Raw genomic sequence first — 16,652 nt, 5'->3', positions numbered from 1 at the left:
AAAAAAAAAAAAAAAAAAAAAAAAAAAAATATATATATATAGCTCAGCGAATTAAGAGATAGCGGCTACGCTGGCTAGGTCATGTCGCCCTCCCGCTCTGAAAGTATTGGAAAGACGGGTAGGGAAGGATCTGGCTACACTAATAATCTCTAATTGACGTTACACCGCGAAAAGGAAGAACGACTGGCGCGCAATTGTATACTCTGCAATAACCGCGTCAGTGGTGTCTACTCAATACAGAAGAAGAAGAGGAAGTTATAACCTTAAATTAGATCTCACTCGGACAGTTTAAGATATCGTTACGTGTGATACCTAAAATTACTTTGTATTGGGCATAAAGGTACTTATAATTCCACAAATTGTGCCCATCACAAATTAGTTCAGATGATTAATATCAGTTTGAGCTCGTTCTCAGCACCAATATGATTACCGAAATATTTCGGCATAAATCTACCGAAAATTGGATAACGGGGGAGAAAGTCTTGGATGTTTCCACCTTCCATCATACAAGTTGGAGAATTTGTATCCGATAAGATATGTAGGTGCACCGCTTAAATACTTATTGGACAATGACTAATAAGACTTTTTAGGATTGTGGCAATATTTTGCATAAAAGAGCTATTCGTGGGGACAATTGATTTTGGGATTTTGCAAACTCAATGAGTTTGCATTTTCCGGCCAAGAACAAAAATGAGTCTGACAATGAATTAACTGATATTCCTTGGCCAGTGAGAATACACATTCTTTGAACAATTTTGAACGTACACTGAGCGAGCTCAACGTCGGTAATGTCGCTTTGCTGTCGGCGTGAATGTTCACCTCACTGAAATAAGCTGCTCTTCAGAGCCTTTAATACTACATTGATGACTTCTCACTTAGTTTTAACACACCCGTGAAAAAGCCGACTATACCTCTACCCTAGGTGACTTTATTTGGCCCACATATACTTCGCCTTAGTCAAAGAAGAGAATTCCAGAATGTCTTTTTTTGGTGACTTTTATATACTCAGCTGCTATGAATCATACAGCGACTTTACTTTTACTTAAAATTTTCAATATATTCATCGTATCAACTCATTGTATATAAAACACTGCTTTGTTGTATGATGTCAACTAAAATTGATTTGAATACATATATTGAGAGAATGTAGTTTTTATCCGATGCTTTGAGTAAGAAATATCTTTTTCGTAGCTTTACAAAAATGAACGAATTTGGTCTATTTTGAATAGAAGAACTGGCTGTACATATATTGAAAATAATCGAAATTTTTCAAATTTAAGATCTAGAACCTAAAGACATAATCAATATACTTCTAAATTAAAACCAACTTCATTTATTTCATTACTAAGTACAATTTTTATGAAATCAAAAAGTGTCATATTGATATGAGTTACTCAATTCTAAAATGCAATTGTGAGTAATAAAACCGAAATAACTTACTCATTTCGAGCTTTAAGAAGGTTGAAATTCATGTGGCGTGGGTATAACCCAACCACAAAAGGCGGCTTCTAATTCACGAGCGATTTGAAAACACAACTTATCTTTATAGGGTGCGGCTACTACTTGAAACCCAACTGGCAAATCATCGCCATCACGTCCCAATGGTATGTGAGTCGTTGGAAAGCCAATTATATTGAAGATCATAGTATAATCCACATTCCAAAGAGCCAATAGTGAGGAATATGTATGCAAAGCGGGCACCGGGAAGGTGGGAAAAAATAAAACGCCATTGTCACCAAGCATTCGCTAAAGGAAAAGAAAATGATTAGATTGATTAGTTGTAGGAAATAATTATAGAAATTAATAAAAGACTTACGGCAAACGTTGATTTGAGCACTTCAACTTCGGCTTTGTATCTCAACATGGCTTCCGTACGCATACAGCCATTGAGACGACGTAAGGCATCGAAGTATAAAGCCTCGTTTGAGTATTCGGATTGGGTCAAAACTGCCTTACATATTTCGACAAGATGTTCGCGAATTTTATGCGTGCTCGAAGAGTTTATTAAATACGGAAAATCCTTCAACAATACAAGACCACCGATCGACATTTCCAGTGAGTTTTTGAAAGCGCTCATTGACATTTTTTGAGTATGTGAAACGCGGGTTTGTAAAAATTTTACAGCTGACATAATTGATACCTTTATTTCTTTAGAGGGTGATCTATGTAAGAGACCGTTGAGACCACTAAATCCCAATGCGTAGAATACCTATAAGTGTAATAAAGTAAAAAAAGACACGACTGATGATTCATTAAATTATTAAAAAAAAAATTAAATGCTTTGACCTTGCAGTCTTGTAAGCGACAAGAAAAAGCTGCTGCAAAATACGCTGAGATACATTTTAAATGAGTTGAGCGTTCGTTTGCCACTAGTCAAATATGTATATATATATATATGAGAAAATTTGTACTGCGCAAATATTCTACTTTTTTTTGCTATATTCATATTTGTATCTACCTTTATGTCCTTGGTTTCCACCGGCGTTGACAGATCCAATAGCCCGGCATTTTCGCCAGCCATGACCTCCATTAATAAACTCAAATCACGACCAAACCGTGTTATTGGACCCATTTGAAGATATTCAAGGCAATCCTTATCTTTGCAGTTAGGAAAATGTCCCTCAATTGAAGTGATTCCACCAGTTGGTTTGTGGCCGAAGACACCACAAAATAAACTCGGATATCGTATTGAGCCACCAATATCAGAACCAATACCAAACAAACTTGCGCCGGCTGCATTCAAAGCACCCTATATAAGAAAAAAAAAAAAACAGGACGTAAAAACTGTAATAAGCATATGTATTTTTTTTCAATTAAGTACATACTTCTCCACCGGAAGATCCACCTGCTGTACGTCTACTGTCGTGTGGATTTACGCAACGTTGTTGTGTTGCCGGATTTGTTTCCATGCTGAAGCAGTATTCCGGTGTTATGGAAACCAGTATTGGTATGCCGCCAGCAGCCACCAAATTGTTGACAGCTTCACCATTAGCATGACATATTATGTTAGCGCGCTGACGGCTACCAACGCGAAAAGGCATATCTGAAAATTATCACGATTACTTTCAAATTAACTATTATTAGTTGCCAACAAACCTTTCAGTCCACATGATTCCTTAACGGTAAAAGGCACACCCAATAATTTTTGGCGATTAAAGAGTGCCGGCAATTCTGTGTCTGGAGTTCTAGCAATTAATTCATCAGCTCGTGCGGCTTCTTCTAGCGCTTCATTGAAACGATCTTGCACCACTGCATGGATATGACTATTTACCTCTATGACACGATCAAAGTAAGCTTTTACTAATCTCGTAGATTTCAACTGGAAAATACATAATATTATCAATGGAAATTCGAGAAGTTTAAATATTTTCTAGATGCAAGCCAATTGACATGGTGCTATTGTTATGACTTCTTACTTCGCATTTTTATTGAAAGGGTGATCCATGTAGAGGTTCTCTACTTTTTTAAAGAAAAAGCCATAGAAACTTCAAATTTAATGGTGAATGTTTACTATAAGTCGAAAGAAAATTTTTGGGTATTTTTGGCTACCGTCTCAAATGCTTAAATTTTCGAAGACTCGTTCGAGCCTTTCGACTGTTAACGGGCGAATGACACGTCTGATATTTTGCTGCAAGCCCTAGATCGAAGCGAGATGATCCGCATATACTTTAGACTTTACATATCCCCACAGAGAAAAGTCCAACGGTGTGTTATCACACGATCTTGGTGACCAATCGTTCGGCCCAAAACGTGAAATTATTTGCTCACCGAAGTGTTCTGTCAATAAATTTTGAAGAAATATGGACCGATGATTCCACCGGGCTACAGACAACACCAAACCGTTTTTTTTTTTCTGAATGAAATGGCAGCTCTGAATGTCTTCGTCACAAATGTGTACATTTTTTCTTGTTTACCTACCCGTAAGTTAAGCGAAGCGAAGACATTTTTTTGCAGATCGTGAATTTTCGTAGAAAAGTTGAGCGGTTTGTAAAAGTTGTTCAGACCAAATATTCGTAATATTGAACAAAAATAGGCAGCGTGACACGACTCACACGTGATCTTTCAAAAAAGGCTATTGGAAAAAGTACCTCTACTTGGATTACCCGTTAGTTATGTAAGCTTCTATTCTTATGGGATTAGCCCATACCCGTGAGAGATAAGAGTGGGAGTTGTGAATTAGAACTCAACTGGCTTTATCGATAAGTTTAACAAATTTAAAATATAAATTGTTCGAAATCTGCCATTTTCGAATAAGTGAAGTTTTAGTACATTTGTATATAAACTCAACTCTGTGTCTATTAGAGATTAACGTTTCAAGATGTTATAGAGATGAATAATTGAATTCTCCATATTTATAAATTCGAAATATGTTTTGTGTCAAAACCTATGAAGTAAACACTTAGAAGCAATTTCGAGAATTGTGGTTTGTTCGACCTCAATATTTATCGTTGGATGTTTGCAACTCTCCTGGGGATCATACTCCTGAGTAAGAGACAAAGAAACTACTTAACTGAATTCATTCTTTTTTATTAACATTTATTGAAAAAACAGGATTACTTAAATCTATATTACACAGAGAAATATGATATTGTGCCTCTGATTCCATTAAACAAGATTTTTAAAGTACTCATAATTACTTTTCACTTTATAACAATCTGATTTGAACAATTTGCGGTAGCAACGTGCCTTTAGTATATGCCACCTTATGACTGAAAATTGTAGAAATATTAGAATAACACTAAGCATCCAAATTGGTTGAAATCGGGAGATTTCTGAGATGTGGTTTTACATGCAAATGTGAGCAGTGCCCATCATTAAAATTTTACACCTGTTGTACCATCTCGGGTGAAAATTATTTGCCTGTGAAACATTTATTTTTTTATTTATAGCGTCTTTTGATAGTTAAAAACTGTTATATGGGGAAACGTTATAATCCGATTTCCGGGGGTATAAATCTGATTTAATCTATTTTCGCATATGTCCTAAGCGAATTTGGTTATTGTAGCTTTAGCGGTTTAGAAGATATGTACATTAAGCTTCCTAGAGGGCAGAGCCACAGCCATTTTTTCAATGTTTTCAATGTTCAAATTTCATAAATGCACAATTTATTTGCTTCAAATTCCATATTGTACAATTTAAGTTAAATAGATAATTTTATTGCATAAAATTTCTAAAAATTTGGTAGACCTCCAAAAAATTAAACACAATTGTAAGCATTTTTAAACTTCTTCGTTTACATATTTTATTGTGCTGCTCTTTTATCTTGTAAAATATTTTTGTTAGCATTTGAAACAAGTGGAAACTTTACATATACATTGGGGAGCAAAAGTGATTCCACGCTCAACATTTTCGTGTTTGAGCGCTCATAAAACCGTAACGCCTGAAGTAAATTAATCTTTGCGTGCCAAATAACCTTTTTTTTAGTCATAAAAAATATATATTAACTATTCGCCAGGTTTAACTTCGAACCCCTTACACATATTTATAATATTTGTATCACCCAGAAGGGAAAGTGGGAGAACCCATATAAATGATCACCGTGACGAGCTGAGTAAGGTAAACCATGTACGCCTGCCTGTTCGTCTGTCTCAGGTTTTGAGATTCCAAACTGAAATTGTGTCCAATTCTCACCAAGAATATGTGTTTTGTCGAAATGGCCGATATCGGGTCATTTGTATTATAAAAAACTTTTTCATTTGACGAGGTATCTTCAAGACAATTGGCATGGATCATTGTATAAGGCAATGAAATTATTTACTAAATATCGTGATAAAGTCCTCGTGTTGAAACATTTTTGATTTGATATCTTCTTAAGATATCTTCTTAAAAACTTATTATATTTTCGTCCATACTTTAATTTTTCTGCTAATTAAAAGTCGATTTAATGAACGCGAATCAAATATTATAAATATAAAATAAGTGCACTATAAAATGTAGGTACTGTTTGTTGATATTGAAAACATTGCGTAATGAGAAAAGTTTTGTGTGGTGGCCCCCAGATTAATTCCTTTCAGAATACACCTCGAGTACAATATTTGCCGTCTATGCTTATAGACTATACCTTTGTAGAATATATCTGAGTAGAAATGAGCTATAAACATGACAATAGTTTCGGTGCAACCAAAGTTAACATGTTTTACTGTTTTTTATGGGAATTTAACTCGTATTTTTTGAAACAGCAATATCCTAGAAGTTGACGACAAGTTCACAGCGTTTTTGCTAATAGTCATTTTTAAGTTCAACGATAGAGGTCACGATTCAAGTTTTATGTTTGAAAAGATTATGCTAATGTAAAATATAAACGCACATATAGGTATAAGTGAAAATTTATTTAAGTATTATTAGTACAATTATTTTATAGAGTAATTTAGACTGATGCATTTACATAACAATAAAGTTGAACTTTGTAAACCAATATGTATGGTATAAGATCATACTTCTAGAAACTAGACCCGATGTGATCGCGTCTTATAAAGACAATGCTTTCTCTAGAGTAGAAAAATCTCATACCTTAAGACAAAAAATGTTCCGGACTGTCTTTAATTACTATGCCAAATATGCGCGCGATCTGTCAACCAGTTTGTTTACAGCAGCAACTTAAGTCGGTATACCTCGATACTGCATTGCAAGTTTTACAATGGATAGAAATACGGAACAAACAATTTCTCTCAAATTTGGTATTTTAAATCAATCGATCGTTCGAATGATTTTGGTGGATAATTTGAATGTGAAACCTGTTCATGCTCGACTCGACTCGAGTACGACTGTGCCTGAATTTAAAGCCTAAACCACAAGTAGTACCATCGATCAACCACCAGATTTGTCTTGGTGTGATTTCTTTCAGTCGATCGAAGAGCTAAAACAAAATTTGCAGAAGGAACTAGAGTCCATCCCTAAAATACTATCCCAAAAATTGCTTGTGAAAAGTGTTTCGAGGACTGGAAAAATCCTTGCTGTAAGTATATTACATCTAATAGGGATTGCTTTGAAGGCAACAAAATAAATACTAATGTATAACTAAATATTTTGCGTTTCATGTACAATTTCTTGGTATTTTTTTCACAATGTGTATTGTTTGGATGGGTTGTGGAACATAGGACTTTGTATTTTAGTACTTTCGCTTAGATATTTTACTTTAAAATTACACTAATATAAGAAAAATAAATTAACTTCGGTTGCAACAAAGCTATAATACCTTTAACAAGAAGAAAATATTCAAGAGCTATCAAGACAGCTCATACAGCTGCTATAGCTATCCGATATCCATTGAGACTATTTCGACGAGTGAGCAGCTTCTGGGTTAGAAAAGGACGGGTGCAAGGTTTCAGTTCGATATCTCAAAAACTGACTAGTTTGGATATATACCAACGAACGGATAGACATACAGACAAGGTTAAACCGAATCAGCATATCATTTTCATAATTTATTTATTTATTTTAGAGGGTCTTTGACGTTTACTTTTGCGAGCTACAGACATCGCGGCAAATTTAATATTACCCTGTTCAGGTTAGGAAGAAGAATCAAAGCGCATGTTTTGCGATTCGTTCGAATGGAGTTTTGTTAATTTGCATATGACCATAGATATGTAAATGATCACATCATTCTTCCAGTCTTGAAAATAATAACAATGCACAGACAAAAATACCTAACAACACCTTGATGAAGTGCAATAACGTAATAAAAGAAAATAACAGTAAAAGTATTGCAGCAAACAAGAAAGAGAATAAATTGCCTTTTACTAAATAACAAAAACACAAACCGTTAACCTATGAACAGAAGAGAGAAATTGAAGTATTATCTTTTGCCACGGAATGTGTAACATTTAGAAGGAAACGAGGCTCTATAAAATATCTGTGGGAACCGTTATAGCATCTAGCCGTCTTACGAACAGGACAATCGGAATCAAGTGCTTGTATGAAAATCTTTTTCATTTCAAGAGATACCTTAAAGAACGATATTACTATCCAAGGATAGTAGGAAGAAGTTATTCAGACCGCTATATCATGTAACTGCCATACAAATTGACCAAAGTCATAGATCTTTTTATGCACTTTTCTGGTTTAAGAAATGTGTCTGCAAAGCATTAAATTTTGTGTGCCACCGAAGTAAACGTTCTTTCTTATTCTTACATATTTTCAGTACTTTTAAATGATCTTTGCATAATTTACCGATTTAATTTACATATCTAATATTTGTCACTTTCACTTTTAAAGTTTTTGACATACGTTCTTTTTCATACCTTGCGTTGTTTGTATAGTTCCAGCACTTCACCCACTGAAAGCGTCAATAATCTGTCACGAATCGGCGGAATCGTAGACGGACCTTTGCGCGGTAAAAAGAAGCACCATAGCGGATAAGCTATCATATAAAGAATCTTAAATATTAATTGCAATAGACGTAGAAAAAACTCCATCTTTTCAGCACAATAAAATTCACCAACAAATAATGAAATAACGAAAGGTACGTCTCTAAATAAATTCTATGGAAATGAAAAATTTGCAACCGCGATTAATGAGCGAAACCTACTGACTGCAAGTCTCGTGCTCATATTTGCTTAACCGGTACACGCTACAATAATATAGCCATTAACTAGCCGGTCTTATTTTGCATATTTACTAATGAGCATATTTGCAAGCGATCTCTCATACTTTGTAGGCATTGTGCTGCTGTTGAGAGTTCTATGTTTTAAATGAGTTTAATCTATACATATTAGTAAGTGTGTATGTAAAATTTTTAAGTGAGAGTGGAATAGGTACATGTATAGTAAAAATGCGTAGCTACGGTTGTTAGCAAAAGGTTAATTAACAGAAGTTAACATAACATAGACCTGTATGTACCATAGCAACGATTATATTTTTCAAGTTTCAGACGTTTACTATTATTATACCCTGAACAGAGTATAATAAGTTTGTTAAGAAGTTTTTAACACTCCAGAGGAAACGTCGAACACCTTAAAAATTTATATAGTATATATAAATGTACAGAGTGATGAGCTTGTACAATCTCTAAAAAAAATTGCTCAGATCGGACAAGCAAATAGCTGTCATACAAACTTACCAGATCAAAGTAAAGTTAAGAGTATTTTTATATAATCTATTTCTACAAGTATAAAATGTACCTTTTAAGGGGTGTTAAGGGACTACATGGGTTTCCTAGGGTGAAAAACAGCCTTCTTCAACAATTTGTTTCGCATACAAAAAATTAAATATTTTATTAGAACTTTTTATTTTTACAAACGTACACTATTAGCAAAAACATTGCGACGCCATTTACGGTGACTCCACGGAAAAAAGTTGCGCTCGCGTTGGCAGAATAACTCCTTATAGGGTCATCTAAAGTGAAAACACGTGTTTTGTTATAACCTAAACTTAGAACTTGGACGAAAAAAAATTCAAAATTGGTTTTTTTGGCAGCCATTTTTACAAAAAATTAAAATTTCAGTGAAAATTTCCCGAAATTTTTTTTCAAATAGTTGTAAACGGAAAAAATGCTTCTTCCAAGTCTTTCAAAATATTCTCGCAAAGACCTATGTAAAATGTAGTTCTCGAGAAATTTCGTCAACCGACTCCGAAAATACAGTTTCGAGAAAAACGCGTTTAAAGACGGCCTAGCCAGTCTCAAGCCCACAAGTTCCTTAGACTGTATCCCAGAAACTATTATTCGGATCAACTTGCAAATAAAATACAAATTTTAGAAGTGTCACAAAATTTAAAAATACAATAAAAAATTTGATTTTTTGAAACCAGGTAACACATAGAACTCCCTATGTTAAGTAACCCTGACCGACTACTATTATTTTGTGGATAGGTGTTGGTATAAGCTCTTTATTATATGGAAAGGCAAAATTGAAAGCGAACATTTAAACACCATACTAATATTTATTAGTTATTGAAATAAATTTCAAGTATTAAATTCAAAGAAAAATATAACATTAGTAAGAATTTATTTGTTCTATTTCACCGGGTCCAGTTTATGTGCCGTGGGCACAACCCAACCACCAAAACCAGCTTCTAATTCAGCAGCAATTTGAAAGCACAGTTTATCCTTGTATGGGGCGGCGACCACTTGAAAACCGACCGGCAAGCCATCATTATCATGTCCCATAGGTATATGAGTAGTCGGAAAGCCAAGTATATTAAATATCATACAATAATCGACATTACTAAGAAACAATATCGAAGAATTATGATGAAGTGCTGGTACAGGAAATGTAGGGAAAAATAAAACGCCATTGTTGCCGAGCATTTTCTAAAAAAGAAAAATTATAAGTAATGTTAAAAGGTACTATTCGAAAATATTAATAGACTTACTGCAAACTTAGTTTTCAGCATCTCCGCTTCAGCTTTGTATTTTAATATATTTTCCATGCGCATTCCGGCGTTAAAACGTCTTATGGATTCAAAATATAAAGCGTCTCTGGTATATTCCGATTTTCCGCATATTGCTTTACCCATTTCAGTTAAAATTTCTTTTTTTTTTATTTGGGTTTGGAGTGTTGATTAAATAAGGAAAGTCAGCTGACAATGTCATGCTGCCGAACGAAATTTCGAGTGAGTTTTTGAAATCACTCATAGATGCCCGTTCAACTTCACAACCACGACTCTTTAGGTACTTTAAAGCAGTCAAAATAGCAAGTTTAATTTCTGTTTCGGGCGAAGTATGTAAAACACCATTAAGTCCATCAAATCCAAGTGCATAAAAAATCTGTGGGAAATTAGAAGTTAACTGGCTTCTGTTTCTCCACGTAATACTTAACATTTACTATACAACATTCTACCTTAATATCTTTTGTTTCCACCGGTATTAGTAGATCCAATTTTGAAGCATTTTCACCGGCTATAACTTGCATAAGTACGCCTAAATCATGACCAAACCGGGTGATTGGACCCAACGAAAGGCTATTCTTGTTTTTGGTGTCTGGGAAATGTCCTTCGACTGAGATAATACCGCCTGTGGGTTTGTGACCGAAGACACCACAAAATAAACTCGGATATTGTATCGAACCACCAATGTCAGAACCAATACCGAACAAGCTGGCGCCTGCCCCATTTAAAGCACCCTATATAAAAAACCGAAGTGCTTAAATATATATATTTTTATTTTGTAATTACATACTTCTCCACCGGAAGATCCACCAGGTGTCCGTCTACTGTCATGTGGATTTAAGCATCGCTTTTGTGTTGCCGAAATTGTTTCAATGCTGAAGCAGTATTCCGGTGTTATGGAGACAAGTAATGGTATACCACCAGCTGCAACCACATTGTTCACTACTCCACCATTCGCGGAGCTTATCATATGGGCACGCTGACGGCTACCAACACAAATTGACATGCCTAAAGGAAATATTTTGATTAAAAGAGGGACGAACATATTTTTTTTAAACAATTTCTTACCTTTCAAACCGCATGATTCTTTTACCGTAAAAGGTATACCTAATAAGGTATAGCGATTAAAAAGTGCTGATAACTGTTCGTCTGAGGTTTTGGCGATTAGTTCATCAGTACGTACGGCATCTTCCATTGCGCCTTCGAAACGATCTTGCACTACTGCATTGATATGAGGATTGACTTCTTTAATACGTACTATGTAAGCTCTCACCAGATCCTCAGATTTTAGCTGAAACGTTGGATATTCACTTAATAACGAAATCAATATCATAGATAGTTTTTGAGTTACAGTCATTTAATGGTAACTTTACCGGTCAACCGGCTTTCTCAAAGACAAAATGTTACGATTATTATGAACTTTTTTCTTCCATATACAATGTCCTAACAATTTTTTGATCTGATCAAAAATCAAACAATATTATGGGTCAAATTGACCTTTTTTTTAAAACTTCGCCATGTTGTAAATTTTTGTTCTACTTGTTTCTATCGTAAATTATTATATATCTTCTAGTTTGACGGGAATATTTTGTTTTTATACTTTTAGCAAAAACAAAAAAAAAAAAAAAAAAAAAATATGCCGTCTCTAACATTCTGGATATGAGAGAAAATAAGTTATTACAGTCCCTTCATATAGACTTTTTCTTCCTTCTAACTTTCGTCTTAATAGTGATGCAGTTTTGGACATCAATATATATGTGAATGTATAAATTTAGAGCAATTACCCTACGCTTTTGCTTCTTCTCCATCCTTCCCCCATTCTTCTGATAAAGTTCTTCAGTAAAAAAAAGGTTTTATCTGCTTCCGAGACGTCGTTTAGAAATATTCAGCCAATAGTTGCTATTCTTTTCCTATATAGAGCCTTACAATAGTATTAAAGACGTTCACCTGGTCTCCTTCCCACTATTCTCTGAACCTTTATGTCTGGTTTTCAGAGCTGCCTCTGAAGTAAGTATCTATTAGCGGGCCTACAGACCTTCCTTAAATACCACACAGCTTTTGCTTGGCTTCTGAAGGTATCCAATGCTATGCACTCATTGTGCCATAATTTTCCTATTCCTCAAACTGTAAGAGATGGAACAAAATTCACTTAAGGAATTCGTCCTAAAAAGTGATTTTGAAAAATGTTTCGAAGACTGGGAAAATCGTTGACATAAGTCCATTATAATAATTTCCAGGTATAAAATAAATACAGAAATGTCTGTATGTATTTAAGGAAATGCTAGTTTCTGCTGTCTTGCAGAGTACAACAGTTCTGTGCTCCTAACGGTTGTTTTTATCACCTAGAACTAATGGAGGCAGAATGGAGTGCTGTAGTGATGAGAGGAAAGCAGTTTTGAGTAAAAATTAATAGAGTCCCCTGAACACCCCAAAATCCATCATAAAAATATCGTTATCCTAGTTGACTTCGTTTATGATATTAAATGGTTCGGTTTTCTTGACTTCGATAGATTGTAAAGCATCATATCCTATATTTTTTTTAATGAGGAAAATACATCAATAGAAGTATATTAATTGTAGATACTTTGTTTGGAATAACATGATTCCGTATCAGGACTAAGTAGTGAATTTAAGCTCCTTGCATGCACCTTTCATTTTTAAAAATCCGAACTGCATCCGAACTTAGCTTCTCCTTACTAATTTTATTATAGAATTAAATCCCAGATAATAAAGCTCTGTCTGAGTAATTACAATTACAATATTTACATAAACGCCATAACAGTTTGTTACATCAATAGAATTAAAATATTAGCGGCATTTCTGTTATGAATCGTTATTAATACAGAACAACTTTATAAATGAGATAAGAGAACTGAGAGTAATTGATGTATGCAGTCTCTCGTATTCTCCAACGCCGCCTCGTTAGTGTTGTAACTGGTATCATTTTGACAAGAGGATAGCGTGTCTTCTCCAACGTAGAAGTTGTATCAAGTTATTTTGATTGTATGTGCTTTTGAAAGCGGTTACAGATTGTTGCATTGTAATTGATATTCTCCTAGGTTTGTCCTATGGTGAATATTTGATAGGAATAATAATTATTTTGGTTAAAAATATACCAACAGCTCGTGGCAAAATAGTATTATACTTGTGATCTTTAACAGGTTAATTTTTTTATTTTTCATGCGAGATTTAGGAGCACAGATCGCAAAATCTTTTTGGCCAAAGATCGTTCGTAAGATATCCATTAAGTTCTGCCTTCAGTATGGCAGGAAGAAAACGAGGTAGTAACATCTGAACTTCCTTACTAATTGACGCACGTTTGCGAGATTAAAGCTGAAAAACTTGGAAGTTCAAACTTCCAGATATCCCACTGGGGGAATATAAATTTAGTGTCTAAGCAAATTGATATTGTACCCAGGGCGCTTTGCCGACTTGCAAGATCAGACACAGAAATTATTTATTTTAGCTTCACAAACGACTGCATATTATAGTCCAAATGCGATCATCATTTTGAGGATCAGCTATCGAATCTATCCGAACCTTATAAAAATATAATCTAAATTGGCCCCTTTGACAGTTAACCGAACCTTTTGTAAAGTGTTCCTTTTAAAAACATTTTGAATTCCTCAATTTTTCAAATTGCAGACTTCTGAGTTTTTAAAAACGATAAATTTTTCCTCGAAAATTATAAATCTCACATTTTTATTTCTATTGGATATAAATGTAAAATGAGCTGCGATATAACCGTAATTTCATTTCTGAAATAATATTGCAGTCTTCATTGTCATCCTTTCTCTTCTTTTGTAGAGAACTCTACCTCGTATAAAATATACACTTGCTTAGTCTGTTTCAAAGAGTTGTTGTTTACCTTTCGCTGTTTCATCAATTTTATCACTTCCACTACTGGTAGTGTTATCAACTGGTTGCGAATTGGCGGTATTGTGGATGGACATTTTCGCGGCAATAACAGTTTCAAAAGCGGATAAATCACAATAGAGATCAATTTTAAAATGAATTGTATTAATCGTAGTAAAAACTCCATTTAAAAGAAAAAAATTATTTAAATATATTTTTTTTTTATACATGTGTTGTTATACACTCAGTAACGTATGCCAATTCAAGCAAACTTAAAATATAAACCAACAAAAATATGCTATATCAATGATAAAAATGGAGAAAGAGAAGTCAACAATGAAATTACGTAGTATTGCTAATCGCGCCCGTTTAATACTTCTACGAATGAATGACAAAAATCTACTGATCATAACATCCCAACTAAAATTCCCCTCAGGCGCGACGCTACAATAATGTCAACGTGTGAGATACTCTACCAGCGGAAATTTAATCACAGTGCACGTACTTGTATTAAGGATGCACATTTGGCGTTTAAATTAAAGAAAAATTATATATTATTTTCTTTTTTACTATATTATATTATTTGTGTGAACTATTTTATTAAAAATAACTCTTTTTATTAAAAATTCTAGAAATATTAAATCTATTTCATTGTGGAATTTTTTCAGGCAAAATATGAAATCAAAGATGTGCTGAATTACATTTATGTTGACATTGCACAATTTATTTTTCCAGCCATTACAGGTTTTTTTATTTTGTTCTAGTAAAGCCATAATTTCAGCGTTTTTTAAAAATTAAGTTATTAAGTCTATAAATATTATCATAGTAACTTGTCTTATTACTCAATTATACTCGTACACTTGTGACACTTTCTACTTTTCTAGTGTAGTTTTCGATGATACAAACAACCGTTAGGTTTATAAAACTGTTATACTTTGTAGCAGCATGTTGCAACAGTATAAAATCTTTACGATGAACTTGAACTTGACTGAGAGTAATACTATCGCCGATATTAGCTTCCTCGATCATAATAAAAACTTAAAGCAAGGTGCGCATATTTCAGTCAACGTATCGAACTGCATTCTATGGCAGTGTCGGGTAGGCGAGATAAGTTGTACATTTACTCTTGTCACATGTAAAATTATACCAATTTTTGAATATTCTAAATATTAATAAACGAATTTGCCAGAAATTAGAGAAGAGTCAAGCATATGTATATTTAATAACATATTACACCTCTAAGCTTTTATAAGTTTATTCAATGTTTATTTTTTCTTATCAGGATAAAATAAATTTCAGTCATTTACTCGAAACACCCAAAATCTCAGCCGGTCTTTTAAGTCGTTTCCAAACACGATCGTCTGTTTTCGGCATTTCTAACAGCTAAATTTTGGCTTGTCTATATTTAACCATACCAAACGATATTTAATCAGTTTGAAGTTCATAAATTTATATATAAATAGTTAAAAGTGCAGCGAGTTGATAAGATTGTCAGTGTAACAAAGTTGAGAACTTTTCCTTGAGTTCCGCAATTATAAACAAATAAAATGGAAGAAACTATTACTTCTTATCTATAAACCAGTACTCAGACAGATATGGATGGAGTTAACGCACATAATAAGATTCCGAAAATAAAATACTAAGACTAAAATATATCTCATACAATAACCACCAATTTTATTAAGGTAACTGACATATTGGCCGATATATGCGGTATAAAATCACCTGAAAGTTCGAAAACCTTTATAATAGGTATATGGGAGGGAAGTATTGACCCGATTCAACCCATCGCACTATATATCAAGACAGATTGTCTGCGAATTTCAATTATAAATCTCACACTGTAACAAATATTTTCGGTATTAAGTCAACTAAAGGTACTGGGGCTCATATATTCGGGTCTCGAGAAATATGTTTTTACTTAAAAGTGTGCGATGTCACGCCCGTTGCCCAATTTTACCCCGGTTCCCACAAAGGCTTGTAATACCATTACACTGGCAGGTATATGCCATGCTGATCCGATATCTGCTTTTCTGACATTTGCATGTTGTTTGGATCCCAAAGTGCTTGCCTTTCATCGGCCTTTTTGGGCAAGGAAACAAAAAGGTCCGGGGAGCCACATTTGGGCTTTAGGGCTGTTAACAAGAAAGGCGGTATAAAGATAGGGCGTAGTCGTGGTGCAATTTCCAATCGGCTGTGATGTCTGGTCGAACCCGATTGATCCTTCGTTTGAGTCTCTTGAAGACTTTCACGTAAAATTTGGCGTTGACGTTCTGGTGCCATCGAAACACACCACTTCCTGCTAAAGCGACACCTGGGTAAGCCTGCTTGTTCATATCAAACGTCTCTGTCGCAGATTTACCGAGTTGCACACAGAATTTAATCGCGTACCTCTGCTCTAACGAACGCAGCATTTTCGGCTTGCACCACTCACAGAAACACGTCGCGCGAAAATGTTACTGATCAGCCGC

The 16,652-nt window shown here is 34.4% G+C and overlaps 1 protein-coding gene and 1 pseudogene across 1 annotated transcript; both read right to left on the bottom strand.

Moving 5' to 3' along the window:
- Positions 1 to 1,310: 1,310 nt before the first annotated feature.
- LOC108975720 (fatty-acid amide hydrolase 2-B-like) lies at positions 1,311 to 8,570 on the bottom strand. Its single transcript, XM_018944413.1, has 6 exons — positions 8,241 to 8,570; positions 3,097 to 3,319; positions 2,826 to 3,043; positions 2,459 to 2,749; positions 1,817 to 2,209; positions 1,311 to 1,746 (listed from the first exon to the last, which is right to left on the bottom strand). The coding sequence occupies exons 1-6, from the start codon at positions 8,412 to 8,414 to the stop codon at positions 1,453 to 1,455; spliced, it is 1,593 nt and encodes a 530-aa protein (XP_018799958.1). The 5' UTR covers positions 8,415 to 8,570; the 3' UTR covers positions 1,311 to 1,452.
- A 1,368-nt stretch (positions 8,571 to 9,938) lies between these two features.
- LOC108975719 lies at positions 9,939 to 14,563 on the bottom strand (annotated as a pseudogene).
- Positions 14,564 to 16,652: the final 2,089 nt, after the last annotated feature.

This window comes from Bactrocera latifrons, unplaced genomic scaffold, assembly GCF_001853355.1.
Source record: "Bactrocera latifrons isolate USDA-ARS-PBARC rearing strain unplaced genomic scaffold, ASM185335v1 scaffold_69, whole genome shotgun sequence".
In the NCBI taxonomy this organism is placed as follows: Eukaryota; Metazoa; Arthropoda; class Insecta; order Diptera; family Tephritidae; genus Bactrocera; species Bactrocera latifrons.
Note: the sequence above shows the minus strand (reverse complement) of the source record. Positions and strands in the feature narration are given on the sequence as shown.

Excerpts from the sequence above, each read along its gene's own strand:
- LOC108975720 (XM_018944413.1), bottom strand. The coding sequence starts at position 8,414 with ATGGAGTTTTTTCTACGTCTATTGCAATTAATATTTAAGATTCTTTAT. Across the intron at positions 3,044-3,096 it reads GGAATCATGTGGACTGAAAG|ATATGCCTTTTCGCGTTGGT; the intron begins GTTTGTTGGCAA and ends GATAATTTTCAG. Across the intron at positions 2,750-2,825 it reads GTGGATCTTCCGGTGGAGAA|GGTGCTTTGAATGCAGCCGG; the intron begins GTATGTACTTAA and ends TTTCTTATATAG.